Below are 17,040 nucleotides of genomic sequence, written 5' to 3'. Positions count from 1 at the left end.
CTTCTTTCTTGAATAGAGGTGTTACATTAGCTATTTTCCAATCCACTGGGACCTTTCCAGAATCTAAGGAATTTTGGAAGATTATAACCAATGCACCTACTATCTCTGCACCCACTTATTTTAAGACCCCAGGATGTAGGCCATCTGGTCCCGGGGATTTGTCAGCCTTTAGGTCTAATAGCTTTACCAGTACTTTTTCCCTAGTGACTGTTTTAAGTTCCTCCCTCCAGTTCATCTCTTGATTTTCAAGTACCTTTGGGAAGTTTTCCAAGTTTTCTACAGTAAAGACAGACACAAAATACCTGTTCAATGCCATTTCCTTCTTTACCATTATCAATTAACCAGACTCACTCTCTAGAGGACCAACACCATCTTTAGTTATTTTTTTCCTATTTAAATACTTGTAGAAACTGTTTGCTTTTATATTACTAGCTAGTTTTTTTCTCATACTCTACTTTCTCCCTCTTTTTTTTCAGTCATTCTTTGCTGGTTCTTAAAATCTGACCAATCTTCTGACCTGCCACTAAGCCTTGCAGATTTGTACAATGTTTCTTTCAATTTGATGTTGTCCTTAACTTTCTTATTCAGCCATGGATAATGAATCTTTCTCAAAGAGGCTTTCTCACTGGAATAAATCTTTGCTGAGAGTTAATAAATATCTCCTTGAATGTCTAAGAGAGAAGAAATCGATGTCTCCGCCCTAAATTATACCGCCCAAAGAGAGGAACTCCAAGTGCAGCTCTTGACCAATCTGGAAACTCGTCACACATCCAACTCAATTCCAGAACAGAGAGATCAAATAAATGTTCTCGACTCCTGTGCTCAGACAATTGGATTTGAGCATCAGTGTCACCAGGACTGGTTTGGCGAAAACGATGCTGATATATGTGATGATCTAGAACAAAAACTTGCAGCCTTTATCTGGCAGAACAACCCAAGTCAAGAAGGCAGCATTCCAATTGCTCAAGATGATGCTCAAAGACAAATCTGGAAGATAAAGGAAATGTGGTGGGAAGAGAAAGCTCAAGAGACCTAACAATATGATGACCATCATGTCACGTGAAGCTTTTTTGATGCCACCAGGTCCACTTATAGACCAAGGTCAAATGGACAAATTCCCCTTTGCTCACAGGATGGTTTTTCTCTTAAGGATGACAATGCCATCCATCAATGCTGGAAAGAACATTTTCAACAACTCCTCAACTATGAATCCACAGTGACAGCTAATACTCTCCAGGCTATTGTCCAGCACACTGTGGTAGAATCCATGGGTGAACCACCATTGATGGGAGAGAAAGGACAAGCAACCCTCGGATGAAAAACAACAAAGTCTGTGACCCCAATGGCCTGCAGCTGAGGTCTTCACAGCTGGTGGGCTTTTGTTCACATCAAGACTCTGTGCGCTCATCCTACGGATCTGGGAGGAAAAAGAACTCCTCCCCATCCCGACTTCAGGAATGCAACAATTGTAACTATAGTCATTTGGTCGTACAGACCTTGAGTATTGCTGAAAAAAGTCATGCTGTTGAAGCCTTTCGTCTTGGGCACTCATCAGAACTCATTGACAGCAGGTCTCTTTCTTTCAGGAATTGTAACTATCTTTAAGAAGGGAGATAAATCACGCTGTGGAAACTATCAAAGTATTTCCCTCTTGTCCATAGCAGGGAAAATCCTGACACACACTCTCCTGAATCGCCTACTTTCTGTGGCTGTGGAAATCCTCCCAGAGACACGGACCTTCCAGAGGAACCTCCAACGTGGTCTTTGTTGCGAGACAAATCCAAGAAAAATGTCGAGGACAACACCAGGAACTCTTCATTGCATTCATTGACCTGGCCAAAACATTTGACTCAGTAAATCACAAGGTTCTCTGCATTGTGCTCCAAAGATTTAGATGTCCAAGAAACTTCATTACAATCCTTCAATTGCTTCACGATTATATGACTTCAGCTCTCTTGAGTGGGAGATCTGAAACAGATGCCTTCAAAATTTGGACAAGGGCAAACAGTTTGTCCTCCTTTTCCATTCTCCCTGTCTTTTTGAAATGTTGTGTATCATGTAATGCTTATTTTCCAACCTCGGTCATCTTGTAACCATGTCTTTGTAATGGCGATTAGATTTAAACCATTTATATCTATTGGTGTCAATGGTTTATCTGTTTTATTACGAATGCTCTGCACATTCATAAAGTGACCTCAATTTTATTTTTTATGACTATTCCCTGTTTGGACCTTACTGTGTGATGCACTATTACTGTTAAACCCGCTGCCCCTTCGTGTCCCGCTCAGCTTGTCTTAACTCACATCAATATACTTTTATATTGCCTCACCTTTTATCTTTGGATTTCTAAATCTTCCTTCTTTCGAACCCTCCTCTCGCTCTGTTAATTTAAAGTCATTTTTCCCTACTCTGACCATATTTGCTGGCGCATTCTCATGTTTGGATGCTCTGTCCCTTCCTGCCACACTCTGGTTACCATTACCTGTATTGCTACCCTGAAATTTAGCCTTGTCCTTTCTCTATAACTTTCCACATCTCCCCTCATGTGAACCACCCCGTGCCCCCAATGCCGCCCCTCCCACCACATTAGTTTAAAGCCCTCATGGCAGCTCTAGTCACATGACACACCAGGACACTGGTCTCAGCATGGTTCAGATGAAGATCGTCCCAACGATATAGCTCTCTCTTTACCCAGTATTGGCACCAGTGCCCAAAAAATTATGAAAAAACTGAAAAGAAAAGAGAGCCCAGGAGAGGCTATTAAAGTCTCCAGAACACAAAATAGGACAAAGTGTTTGGAAAGGGTTAGGAATCTAACTTCAAGCACATCAGATAAAGGGATGACAATGAGAAAGGGGATGGGAAATACGGGACTGAAGGTGTTGTATCTGAATGCACGCAGTATAGGAAATAAGGTAAATGAGCTTGTGGCGCAGATTGAAATTGGTAGGTATGATGTGGTGAGCATCACGGAGACATGGCTGCAAGGGGATCAGGACTGGGAGCTAAATATCCAAGGATATACATCCTATCGAAAAGATAGGCAGGTTGGCAGAGGGGGTGGGGTTGCTTTGTTAGTAAGAAATGAAATTAAATCGATAGCAAGAAATGACGTAGGGTCAGATGATGTAGAATCTGTGTGGGTAGGGTTGAAGAACTGCAAAGGTAAAAAAACCATATTGGGAGTTATGTACAGGCCTCCGAGCTGTAGTCAGGATGTGGGGCACACGATACACCAGGAGATAGAAAAGGCTTGTAAGAAAGGCAAGGTTACAGTGATCATGGGGGATTTCAATCTGCAGGTAGACTGGGAAAATCAAGTTGGTAGTGGATCCCAAGAAAAGGAATTTGTGGAATGTCTACAAGATGGCTTTTTGGAGCAGCTTGTAGTAGAGCCCACTAGGGAACAGGCAATTCTAGATTTAGTGATGTGTAATGAGGCAGATTTGATAAGGGAGCTTAAGGTGAAGGAACCCTTAGGAGGAAGTGACCATAATATAGAATTTACCCTGCAATTTGAGAGGATAAAGCTGGAATCAGACGTAATGGTATTATAGTTGAATAAAGGCAACTACAGAGGCATGAGGGAGGAGCTGGCCAGAATTGACTGGGAGATGAGCCTAGCAGGAAAGACAGTGGAACAGCAATGGCAGGAGTTTCTGGGAGTAATTTGGGAGACACAGCAAAAATTCATCCCTAGGAAGAAGAAGCATACTAAACGGAGGACAAGGCATCCATGGCTGACAAGTGAAGTCAGGGACAGCATAAAAGCTAAAGAGAAAGCATACAATGTGGCGAAGAGCAGTGGGAAACCAGGGGATTGGGAAGCCTACAAAGACCAACAGAGGACAACTAAAAAAGAAATAAGGAGGGAGAAGATTAAATATGAGGGTAAACTAGCCAGTAATATAAAAGAAGATTGCAAGAGTTTATTTAGATATATAATGGGTAAGAGAGAGGCAAAAATGGACATTGGGCCGCTGGAAAATGACGCTGGAGAAGTAGTAGTGGGGAACAAAGAAATGGCGGAGGAACTGAATATGTACTTTGTGTCAGTCTTCACGGTGGAAGACACGAGTAACATCCCCAAAGTTCAAGAGAGTTGGGGGGCAGAGGTGAATATGGTGGCCATTACCAAGGAGAAGGTGCTAGGAAAACTGAAAGGTCTGAAGGTGGATAAATCACCTGGACCAGATGGATTACACCCCAGAGTTCTGAAGGAGATAGCTGAAGAGATAGTTGAGGCGTTAGTGGTGATCTTTCAGGAATCACTGGAGTCAGGGAGGGTCCCAGAGGACTGGAAAATTGCTAATGTAACCCCCTTGTTTAAGAAGGGAGTTAGACAAAAGACGGGAAATTACAGGCCGATTAGCCCGACCTCGGTCGTTGGTAAGATTTTAGAGTCCATTATTAAGGATGAGATTTCAGAATACTTGGAAGTGCATGATAAAATAGGGCAAAGTCAGCATGGTTTCATCAAGGGGAAGTCATGCCTGACAAATTTGTTAGAATTCTTTGAGGAGGTAACGAGTAAGTTAGACAAAGGAGAGCCAATGGATGTTATCTACTTGGACTTCCAGAAGGCCTTTGACAAGGTGCCACACAGGAGGCTGCTCAGTAAGATAAGAGCCCATGGTGTTAGAGGCAAGGTACTAGCATGGATAGAAGATTGGCTGTCTGGCAGGAGGCAGAGAGTGGGGATAAGGGGGTCCTTCTCAGGATGGCGGCCAGTGACTAGTGGAGTTCCGCAGGGGTCAGTGTTGGGACCACAACTTTTCACTTTATACATTAATGATCTAGATGAAGGAACTGAGGGCATCCTAGCTAAGTTTGCAGATGATACAAAGATAGATGGAGGGACAGGTAGTATTGAGGAGGCGGGGAGGCTGCAGAAGGATTTGGACAGGTTAGTAGAATGGGCAAAGAAGTGGCAGATGGAATACAACGTGGGCAAGTGTGAGGTCATGCACTTTGGTAGGAAGAATAGAGGCATAGACTATTTTCTAAATGGGGAGAGAATTCAGAAATCTGGAGTGCAAAGGAACTTGAGAGTCCTAGTCCAGGATTCTCTTAAGGTTAACTTGCAGGTTGAGTTGGTAGTTAGGAAGGCAAATGCAATGTTGGCATTTATTTCGAGAGGACTAGAATATAAAAGCAGGGATGTGCTGCTGAGGCTTTATAATGTTCTGGTCAGACCACATTTAGAATATTGTGAGCAATTTTGGGCCCCGTATCTCAGAAAGGATGTTCTGGCCCTGGAGAGGGTCCAGAGGAGGTTCACGAGCACGATCCCAGGAATGAAAGGCTTAACATATGAGGAACGTATGAGGGCTCTGGGTCTATACTCGATGGAGTTTAGAAGGATGAGGGGGAATCTGATTGAAACTTACAGAATACTGAAAGGCCTGGATAGAGTGGACATGGGGAAGATGTTTCCATTAGTAGGAGAGACTAGGACCCGAGGGCACAGCCTCAGAGTAAAGGGAAGACCTTTTAGAACAGAAATGAGGAGAAACTTCTTTAGCCAGAGAGTGGTGAATCTATGGAATTCATTGCCACAGAAGGCTGTGGAGGCCAGGTCATTGAGTGTATTTAAGACCGAGATAGATAGGTTCTTGATTGGTATGGGGATCAAAGGTTACGAGGAGAAGGCAGGAGAATGGGGTTGAGGAACTTATCAGCCATGATTGAATGGTGGAGCAGACTCGATGGGCTGAATGGCCTAATTTCTGCTCCTATGTCTTATGGTCCAATTAAAACCCATTTCTCCTACGCTAATCTTTGAGCCATGCATTGAACTCTCTGATCTTATTTACCCTATGTCAATTTGCTCATGGCTAAGGTAGTAATCCAGAGATTATTACCTTTGTGGTTCTGATTTTTAGCAATCTATTTTTAACCTGACACTCCCGATTAAGATGCAGCTTTGCCTGAATGTAACATTTTCCACAGCTGCCAGCACCACGTTCCAATTGAACATCTGGAGATTCCAAAGTTAAGAAACCCTCACGCCAGGGACAAGGAAACTCCTAGAGGCTGCAGCTGACAGCCCCTAGCTGCTCATACTCCCTCAGGAGAACAGGAGAACCTCTTTCTTAGTCCTGCCTATTTTGTTGGTACCCATGTGCACTATGACACCTTGAACCTTCTCCCACTCCATGTTCTTTTCCAGCTCGCAGGAGATGTCCTTAACCCTGGCACCGGGCAGGCAACACAGCCGTCAGAACTCACGCTCTTGGCTGCAGAGACCAGTATCTATCCCCCTAAGTATACTGTCATGACTGCAATTACATTCCTTTTTACACCCCAACTTGAATGGCTTCTTACACTTACAATCCTTGTTCAACTTGCTCATCCACCCTGCAGTCCCTGCTCTTGTCCACACAAGTTGCAAGATTCTCGAACCTGTCGGACAATTTTGTAGGAGCTGAGGCACTTCTTTGTTACCTTCTGGATCCCCATACCTGCTCATTCAGTCATACCCTCCTGCCCCTGACCACAGACCAAATCAGAAGTACCTAGCCTAAGGGGTGTGACTGCCTCCTGGAACAAAGTGTCCAGGTAACTTTCCCCCTCCCTGATGCATTGCAGTGTCTGAAGCTCAGACTCCAGATCATCAACTCTGAGCCGAAGTTCCTCGAAATCCTGACACTTATTGCAGATGTGGTTGTTATGGATCACACTAGCATCCACCAGATCCCACATATTACAGCTGCAACATATCTCCTACCCTGCCATCTTTATTTAGCTAATTAGGTTTCAAGTTTAGAAATATCACTCAACTGTTTTCTGTAGTTTTATTAAGTAGTTTATCTGGTTAAGCTGTAAATGTAATGCAATACTTACATCTCCCTAGTACTGTTTTCAACTACGGTCCCCGTTTAAATACTCAGCAGTTGCTGGAGGCAGAAAAGAATGTATAAAAAGCAGCACCTCCTTACCTCTCTGCACCAAATTCCCAGTAAGCACCTGTTCCTTGTTGCACTCGGTCGTTTTCACCTCCACTCTGTGCTCCCACTCTGTCTATAATGATGGAGTCCAGTAACTTCCTTACAATTGATGTTAATCTGAAAAGAATGCAATTACTGCACTTGGATTTTCCCTCGCTCCTACTTTAGTTGGAATGACATTTGCAATTTTGAAATCCAAAGGCACAATCCCTAAATCTAAAGAACTTTGGGAAATTATGACAAATGCATCCACAGTTCTTTCACTGAGTAGTGTTGGGGTGTGATGATGTTGAAACTAGATCCTGGGGTAACTGTTTGGAGATTGGGAAGTGGAGTGATGTAGGGCCTAAGAACGGTAGGAGTGTTGTGTGATGAGCCTGTGAACAATGAAAAGTGGGTAATAATGTTTTGGAGCAGCAAACCTGGGAGCATTTGAAAGCGCACCTTACTAGCATGAAATTAATTAGCTTGAGACCAGTGGCCAGGGATCATGGGTTTTGATGGGTGTTGGCGGGGTGGGTTGGATTGAGGATCTGGGATGATTTGGGGTGAGTGAACTTGCGTCCAGGAAGATGGAGAAGTTGGTAGTGTTTTTTGTAAAAATGGGATGAAGAAAGAAGGCTGTGGACCTCTATTAATTTCCTGGAGCTGTTTCTCCTCTAGAAATTTGTAATGCTAGTTTTCCATTGAAAGAAGCAGCAAATGAGAGTGGACAGAGATAGAGGATGGACCCTTTGGCAACAGGCCCAATCTTTAGGCCCCTCTTTTAACTCATCTTTGCAGCTAATCAAAGGCAAGTGTAATAAGTAGGTATGTTTAAGTGTGACAGAAAAACATGTTACACAAGGTGCATTGGAAAGAATGTTATAGGAATTTGTGTATGTGTACAATAGCTCTATTAAGCTAATTAGTCTAGCTGTTCTGGAAGCATCATTTAGTTTTTGGTGTTCAAGATGCTTTGTTTTATAGTAATAAAAAATTTACCAACTTTTACATGTGGCTATGCTGATAGCTGCCTTACTAATGCTGAGGGACATGGCACAGGGATGTATTCAGGTTCAACTCAGTTTGCAATCTGAGCCTTATCAAACAGGGAGAGGGGCGATTCCTGTTTGGATGGCCTCTGGTAATGGCAGGCTTTGTGGAGGAGGGCATTCACAGTCAGGAAAAAAGTTGTCTGTGCACTTAATTTTCTGCAGGCGTTAACCTGGACAGACATAGAAAAGTGGTTGATGATTATACAACATAAGCTGATCCAAATACAGTTATGCAAATACAAAAAACGTGTTTCTGGCATTGTCTTTCTTTCCAAGCGCGTTTAGGAAATAGTTATTTAAACATAATCTTCAGGAAGCTGTTAAAATGATACTTTTATTTTGGGGTTCATAATCTATTGTCAGAATTTAAAACTAACTTTTGTAAACACTAGTCTTATGAAAGAGAGGTATTAAGCTTTTGATGGGAATGTGCATTCAATCTCCTGTAGGGTGATGTAAAAGAAACTGCACGACTTATTCCTTTCAGTGGAAACCAGTACACTCTTCATTATGATCCCACACGGATACCAGTGGCATAGAGTGATCATGCAGATTTATTAAACCTGTATTAGCAGATTTTCCGGCCGACTAGATACTATTGCCATGGAAACAGATCGCAGTCTTGCTTTTTGCTGTCCATGGTTGTCATGATGGAAGTTGTATTTAACATTCAGAGTGTAGTCTTTCAGTGAAATGACAGGAATTAATTGTTTCTTTGTCTCCAGGACTTTGTTTTATGGTGGAGTTTGGGAGGGTGGGCTAGTGGTAGTGGGGACGGGCGGGTGGTGTCGACTCGTGGAGGTGTTGGTGTAGAAAACATTCTCAATGGCCCTGTGGTCATTTTATTTCTAATTTCTGTTTATAGCTGGGGCCAGGGACAGTAAGTGTGTTTCTGGGAGTCAAGAAAGCTAACTGGTTGGATGTTGATTTTGCTTTTCAAATGTGGAATTCAGAAAACTGTTCAATGAGTGTTCATTATTTGTAACCTTTAAATTTTCAATTTTCCATTTTTGGCGCATAAGGATAGTGTCCTTATTTTCTATAGGTGAGCCAAAACCACTGTACACTGCAACCAGTCTCCTCGCCATAACTTTTTTCCATTTATCAATCAGGTAGCCAGTCACTTTGCAGGTTTGTTGGCTTGTTTACACTGGGAATACACAGAAAAATGATTGTTCACTCACACCAGGTACTGGTGCACAACACACATTGCATATAAAACAGTAAGTTTATTGTCATAAGTCATATACTCCAAAGCAATGTCACTTGTGGTGGTCAGCATTTCAGGAAGAACAGTGTAAGATTCATATATCTCCTACCTAAATAGTGCACCGCTGTTATCTGAAATACAAACCAGCGTTAAATTGTACGTAGTGTCTGCTGCATACACTTTCAATATATGTACAGGTTATTACAACAACTGAAGCCTACTTCAATATTTCCTACTTAAAATCTTGCCTTAGTGCAGGATATTTACAGTATTAGTTATAGTATATAAATGCTAAAAACATTAGCTTTAGATAAATTTATTAGTCATAGAAATGCAATTTGGTATTCACTTTCTAGAAATATAATTTGGACTGTTTTGATAAGCCTAATTGAGAAACTGTACCAGTACTCAAAATATTTAAGGGGACTTTAATTTTTTTTCATTGGTTCCTGATTCATATACTATGTAATGTTGAATGTATTTTTTTTTTCTGTTTTTCAGATGCTTGTGACAACACCAGAGAAATGGGATGTGGTAACACGCAAAAGTGTTGGTGATGTTGCGTTATCTCAGATTGTCAGACTATTAATTTTAGATGAAGTTCACTTATTACATGAAGATAGAGGACCAGTTCTTGAAAGCTTGGTGGCACGAACGCTACGGCAGGTAAACAAATCTGTTTAAAGAATTATTACTGTACAACATTTAGCAAATGAGCTGTACTTTCCTTGAAAGCAATAACACAATTCTTGCTTAAATACCTTTTAAAATGATGAGGAAAAGGAAAGGTCTTTTTCTTTGGACATACAGGTGTTTCTGTGTAGGAATCTTTTATGTGTTTGAAATTCTGTCCCTTGCATTGTTTGCCTGAAAGTTTGGATGTAAATATGTCATTTGTAGAATATGTACCACAGAATCACAGAATTTTAATGGCACAGAAGGAGGTCATTCGTGTCTGCACCGGCTCTCCAAATGAGCATTAGGATCCAGTGCCATTACTGTGCCTTTTCCCTGTACCCTTGCATGTTGTTTCTCTTCAAATAATCATTGAATGCCCTCTTGAATGCCTCGATTGAACCTGCCTCCACCACACTTCCAGGCATTGCATTCCAGGCTTGTGTGGAAAGCGTTTTTTCTCGCGTCACATTTGCTTCTTTTGCAAACCACTTTAAACCTGTGCTCTCTCATTCCTGATCCTTTTATGAACAGGAACAACTTCTCCCTATCTACTCTGTCCAGCCCCCTCATGACGTTGAACATCTCTATCAAATCTCCTCTTAGCCACCGTCTCTCCAAGGAGAACGGTCCCAACCGCTCCAGTCTGCCTTTGTAACTGAAGTTTCTCATCCCTGGAACCATTCTTGTAAACCTCTTCTGCACTTTCTCCAATGTGTTCACATCCTTCCTATAGCATGGTGCCCAGAACTGTACACAGTACTCCAACTAATGAGTATCTTATATAAATTCAGCATAAGCTCTTTGCTCTTGTCCAGGATACTATATGCTTTACTAACTGCTCTCTCCACCTGTCCTGCCACCTTCAATGATCTATGCACATATACTCGCAAGTCTTTCTGCTCCTGCACCCCCTTCAAAATTTCACGCCTTATTTTATATTGTCTGTTCATGTTCTTCCTACCAAAATGCATCACCTCACACTTCTCCACATTGAATTTCACCTATCTGCCCACTGCACCAACTTGTCTATGTCTTTTGAAGTTCTACACCGTCCTTCTCGTGGTTTACAACATTCCCAAGCTACGTATCATCCTCAAACTTTGAAATTGTCTGCTCCACGCCAAGATTTAGATCATTGGAATATATATCAGGAAAAACAAGGGTCCCAATACCAACCCCTGGGGACTTCCACTATAAACCTTCCCCCAGCCTGAAAAATATCCATTTACTATTACTCTCTGCTTTCTATTTTTCAGCCAATTTTGTATCCACATTGCTACTGTCCCTTTTATTCCATGAGCTATAACTTTTCTCTCAAATCTGTTGTGTGGCACTGTATCAAATGCCTTTTGAAAGTCCATGTACACCACATCAACAGCATTACCCTCATCAACCCTCTCTGTTACCTCTTCAAAAAACTCCAGTAAGTTAGTTAAATGCGATTTCCCCTTTAGTAATCCATGCTGGCTCTTCCTTATTAACCAATGTTTTTCCGTGTGACTACTAATTCTATCCCGAATAATTGTCTCTAGAATCTTGCCCACCACTGAAGTTAAACTAACTGGTCTGTAATTGCTGGGCTTATCCTTCCAATCTTTTTTGAACAAGGACGTAATGTTTGCAATTCTCTAGTCTTCTGGCATCTTCCCTGAGTCTAGGGAAGACCAAAAAATTATAGTCAGTGTCCCTGCAATTTCTACTCTCATTTCCTTCAATATCCTTGGATGCATCTCATCCGGTCCCAGTGCCTTGTCAACTTTAAGTACCAACAGTCTATTCAACAACACCTCCTTATCAATTTTGAACCCTTCTAGTGACAGAGTTTCCTCATCTGTCCCCATGGCCTGGGTAGTATCTACCTCCTTGGTAAAGATGGATGCAAAGTATTCATTTAATACCTCAGCCATGGCCCCTTCGTCCATGTGTAAATTCCCTTTTAGATCCCTACTCCTTCTTTTGCCACTTTTTAACTATTTATATGCCTGTAGAAGACTTTGGGAATCTCCTTTATGTTGGCTGTCAGTCTTTCCTCATAATCCCTCTTTGCTTTTCTATATGCTTTTTCACCTCCCCTCTGAACCTTCTGTATTCCTCTTGGTTCGGAATTGTATTTTCTACCTGACACCTGTCATAAGCACACTTTTTCTTATTTTTCTTACTGTCTCTCTCCTTTTTCATCCAAGGAGCTCTGGATTTATTTTCCCTACCTTTCCCTTTCGATGGAATATACCTTGACTGTGCCCGAACCAATTCATTTTTGCAGACAGCCCATTGTTCAGTTACAGTTTTTCCCGCCAATCTTTCGTTCCAGTCTATCTGGCCCAGCTCCGTTCTTGGCCCATTGAAGTCGGCTCTCATCCAGTCAATTATTTTTACTCTGGATTGCCTATCATCATCCTAAAATGTACAATACAATGATGTCTCTTAAATGTTCCCCCACTGACACTTGATCTTCTTGGCCCACCTCATTTCCAAGAACCAGGTCCAACAGTGCACCTTTCCTTGTTGGATTAGACACATACTGCTGTAGAAAATTTTCCTGAACACAATCTAGGAACTTTTGCCCTCTCCCCCCTTTAGACTGGGACAGTGACCCATTATAATACTCTATAATGCTTGCATCTCTCTGCAATTTCTCTGAAGATTTGTTCTTCTAAGTCCTTCTCGCTGGTTGGTGGTCTATAGACTACACCAAGCAATGTAATTGTACGTTTTTGTTCCTTAGCTCTAGCCAAATTGATTCTGTCCTTGAACTCACTGGGATATCCTCTTTCTCCAGCAGTGCAATGCTCCCCATAACCAATACCGCCCCTCCCCCTTTCCTATCTTTTCTGAACACCTTCTACCCTTGAATAATTTTATTTTATATTCGTTCCTGGGATGTGGGTGTTGCTAGCTAGGCCAGCACTTATTGCCCATCCCTAATTGCCCTTGTTCAGAGGGCAGTTAAGAGTCAACCACATTGCTGTGGGTCTGGAGTCACATGTAGGCCAGACCAGGTAAGGATGGCAGATTTCCTTCCCTAAAGGACATTAGCCAGTTTTGCCCTTCCTTGAGTCAGTTCTCTGTTATCGCCACAACGTCATATTTCCACACGGCAATCTGCGCCTGTAACTCCCCAATCCTATTTATGATAATCCGTGCATTCACATATATGCATAGTAACCCTGATTTAGATTTTGTTACTTTCTCCCTCACCCGACTTCAGCTATTAACTTATTATTCTCTATATTAGTGTTTTAAAACTAGTGTTCTATATTTACGTTTATATTTTGTTGGCATTTTTAATATTGATATATATGCTGCTGTTTCCATGTGACATTTTTTCGAGATATACGTACTGCTAGTTAGAAGTTTAATGCAGCCAGTATAACATGGCATATAAAGTCTGTTAAACATAGCAATTAGGGGCAGGAATAGGCCAACTCGCTCTTTGAGCCTGCTTCGTGATTGTGGCCTCAACTCCACTTTCCTTCTGACCCCCTTTGACTGCCTTGTCAATCAAGAAGCTAACTCAGCTTTAAAAATATTCAATGACCCTGCCTCCATCGCTCTCTGGGGAACAGAGTTCTGCAGCCTCATGACCCTCTGACAGAAAAAACTTCTCCTCATCACCGTTTTAAACTGTGTGCTCTGGTTCTGTGTGCCCTGGTTCTAATCTTTCCCACAAAGATAAGCATCCTTTCAGCATTCACCCTGTCAAGCCACCTCAGGATGCTATATCTTTCGATAAGATCGCCTACCATTCTTCTAAACTCCAATTGGTACAGGCCTAACCACTGAAACTTTTCCTCATAGGATAACCCCCTCGTTCCAGGAATCAGTCGAGTGAACCTTCTCTGAACTGCTCCTAATGCAAATATGTTCTTCCTTAAATAACGAGACCAAAACTGTACGCAGTACTCTAGATGTGGTGTCACCAGTACCCTACACAACTGGAGCAAAGCATCCCTACTTTGATATTCCATTCCCCTTGACATTCAGTGGCATCACCATTGCTGAATCCCCCATTATCAACATCCTGGGGGTTACCATTGACCAGAAACTGAACTGTACCAACCTTATTAATACTGTAGCTACAAGGGCAGGTCAGAGGCTGGAAATTCTGCAGAGAGTAACTCACCTCCTGACTCCACAAAGCCTGCCTACCACCTACAAGGCACAAGTCAGGAGTGTGATTGAATACGTTCCACTTACCTGGATGGGTGCAGCTCCAACAATACTCAATAAGCTTGACACCATCCAGGACAAAGCAGCCCACTTGACTGGCATCCCATCCCCCACTTTCAGCATTCACTCCCTCCACTACCTATGCACAGTGGCAGCAGTATGTACCATCTACAGGATGCACTGCAGCAACTCACCAACGCTGCTTCCAAACTTGCGTCCACCTAGAAGGGCAAGGGCTACAGCTGCATGGGAACACCAACACCTGCAGCTATATCGCTGGTCCTTTAATATTGCTGGGTCAAAATCGTGGAACTCCCAAACAGGACTGTGGGTGTTCATACAACACATGGACTGCAGTGGTTCAAGGAGGCGGCACACCACCACCTTCTGAAGGGAAATTTGGGATGGCCAATAAATGCTGGCCTGGCCAGTGACGCCCACATCGCATGAACAAATGAAGAAAAAATTGCCTTCCTAATCACTTGCAGTACCTGTCTACTAACTTTTTGTGATTCATGTACCACGACACCCGGATCCTTCTGTTTTTCAGGGTTCTGCAATCTCTCCCCATTTAAACAACATGCTGCTTGTTTATTCTTCCTGCCAAAGTGGACAAGTTCACATTTTCCCACATTATACTCCATCTGGCAATTTTTTTGCCCACTCACTTAACCTATCTGTATCTCTTAGCAGACTCCTTATTGTCCTCTTCACAACTTTCTTTCCTGTCTACCTTTCTGTCATCAGCAAATTTAACACTATAACCCAAGTTATTAATATAGATAGTAAATAGTTGAGGCCGCAGCACTGATTCCTGTGGCACTCCACTTTTTACTTCCTGCCAATTCGAAAATGTCCCATTTATGCTTACTCTCTATTTCCCCTTAGCTAACCAATCTTCTCTCTGTGCTAACATGTTACCCCAACACCATGAGCTCTTATTTTGTGTAATAACCTTTGATGTGGCACCCTATCAAATGCCTTCTGGAAATCGAAGTACACCACATCCACATGTTCTCCTTCATCCATATTGCTTGTTACTTCCTCAAAGAACTTGAATAAGTTAGCCAAACATGATTTCCCTTGCACAACACCATGTCAATTCTGCCTGATTGCACTGCGATTTTCTAAGTGCCCAGCTATAACCTCCTTAATAATAGATTCCAGTATTTTCCCTATTACAGATATTGAGCTAACTGGCCTATAGGTTCTTGTTTTCTGTCTGTCTCCTGTCTTGAAAAGCAGTTACATTCGCTATTTTCCAATCAGATGGGATCTTTCCAGAATCTCGGGAATTTTGGAAAATTAAAACCAATGCATCTACTATCTCATCAGTTATGTACCAGGCCAGACGGCCTTTGCATTTTTCAGGAAACCTAACCCAAGGGCGGGATGAGGTTTCTGTCATTAAATTTAAAAAATGTTTGGACAGAATTTTCATGTATATGTTGAGGAGATGGTTTCTGAAGTGTGGGCATTTTTTCCCAGTTTTTAAAATCTTTATTTTTAGTATTTAAATTCTTTAATTCCCTGAGGCAGCACTCTGCCTTCACGGAGCTTTCATTCCACGCTCCCCCGTGCCCGCGCTGACTTCAATGCTCCTCCCGCCTCCCAACCCAGGCAGCGCTGATCATAGCTTCAAACTGGCTGGTCATTAATTGGCCAGCCAGCGTGAAGTCAGGGGCTAATCGCAGTCGGCGGTCTGTTTCCCAACTGCTCCGAGGCCCGCCAATTAAGCCCGCCCGCCAAGCTGAAAATTCAGGCCTATGTCTTGATCTTCAAAACTAAGATCATCTCTCTCTACTGTACTCATGTCCTCCTTAATTGACATAGCTAGCCCTCCACCTTTTCCCAGCTTTCTGCCCTTGCGAAATGTCATGTACCCTGGAGAATTCAGGTCCCATCTTTTGTCATTTTGCAGCTTTGTCTCTGTAATGGTGATCAGATCATGTATATTTATTTCTATTTGAGCTGTCAATTCATGTGTTTTGTTTTGAATACTATGTGCATTCAGATACAGAGCATTTAACTGTTTTTTTACCATCTTTGCCATCTCTGGCCTTATCTTTTTTATTCATTCATGGGATGTGGGCTTCACTGGCTTGGCCAGCATTTATTGCCCATCCCTAGTTGTCCTTGAGAAGGTGGTGGTGAGCTGCCTTCCTGAATCTCTGCAGTCCATGTGGGGTAGGTACAAACACAGTGCTGTTAAGAAGGGAGTTCCAGGATTTTGACCCAACGACAGTGAAGGAACGGTGATATATTTCCAAGTCAGGATGGTTAGTGCCTTGGAGGGGAACTTCAAGGTGGTGGTGTTCCCATCTATCTACTGCCCTTATCTTTCTAGATGGTAGTGGTTGTGTGTTTGGAAGGTGCTGTCAAAGGTGCCTTGGTGAGTTTCTGCAGTTCATCTTGTAGAAGGTACACACTGCTGCTACTGTGCGTTGGTGGTGGAGGCAGTGAATGTTTGTGGACGTGGTGCCAATCATATGGGCTGCTTTGTCCTGAATGGTGTCAAGATTGAGTGTTGTGGGAGCTGCACTCATCCAGGCAAGTGGGGAGTATTCCACCACACTCCTGACTTGTGCCTTGTAGATACTGTACAGGCTTTGTGGGGTTCAGGAGGTGAGTTACTCATCGCAGGATTCCTAGCCTCTGACCTGCTCTTGTAGCCACAGTATTTATATGGCTAGTCAAGTTCAGTTTCTGATCAATGGTAACCCCCAGGATGTTGATAGTGGGGCATTCAGTGATGGTAATGCCATTGAACATCAAGGGGCAATGGTCAGATTCTCTCTTGTTGGAGATGGTCATTGCCTGACACTTGTGGTGCGAATGTTATTTGCCACTTGTCAGCCCAAGCCTGGATATTGTCCAGATCTTGTTGCATTTGGACCAAAACAGGTGGGCAAGGGTGTTTTGCTCCCCTTTAAAGGCCTGGCTGAAGATTGCACCACTGGACTTGGGAGCATTCAAGGGGCAGAGACTCCCTACC

At 42.7% G+C, this 17,040-nt stretch overlaps 1 protein-coding gene across 1 annotated transcript in view; it reads left to right on the top strand.

The window, feature by feature from the left end:
- The window catches only part of ascc3 (activating signal cointegrator 1 complex subunit 3), a 634,438-nt gene that overhangs the window by 146,331 nt on the left and 471,067 nt on the right, over positions 1-17,040 (top strand). The window contains exon 11 of the mRNA XM_078542487.1: positions 9,699-9,863. Coding sequence (XP_078398613.1) covers positions 9,699-9,863 — 165 coding nt within the window. The remainder of the gene's footprint in view (positions 1-9,698; positions 9,864-17,040) is intronic.

This window comes from Cetorhinus maximus, chromosome 5 (genome assembly GCF_964194155.1).
Source record: "Cetorhinus maximus chromosome 5, sCetMax3.hap1.1, whole genome shotgun sequence".
In the NCBI taxonomy this organism is placed as follows: domain Eukaryota; kingdom Metazoa; phylum Chordata; class Chondrichthyes; order Lamniformes; family Cetorhinidae; genus Cetorhinus; species Cetorhinus maximus.
Note: the sequence above shows the minus strand (reverse complement) of the source record. Positions and strands in the feature narration are given on the sequence as shown.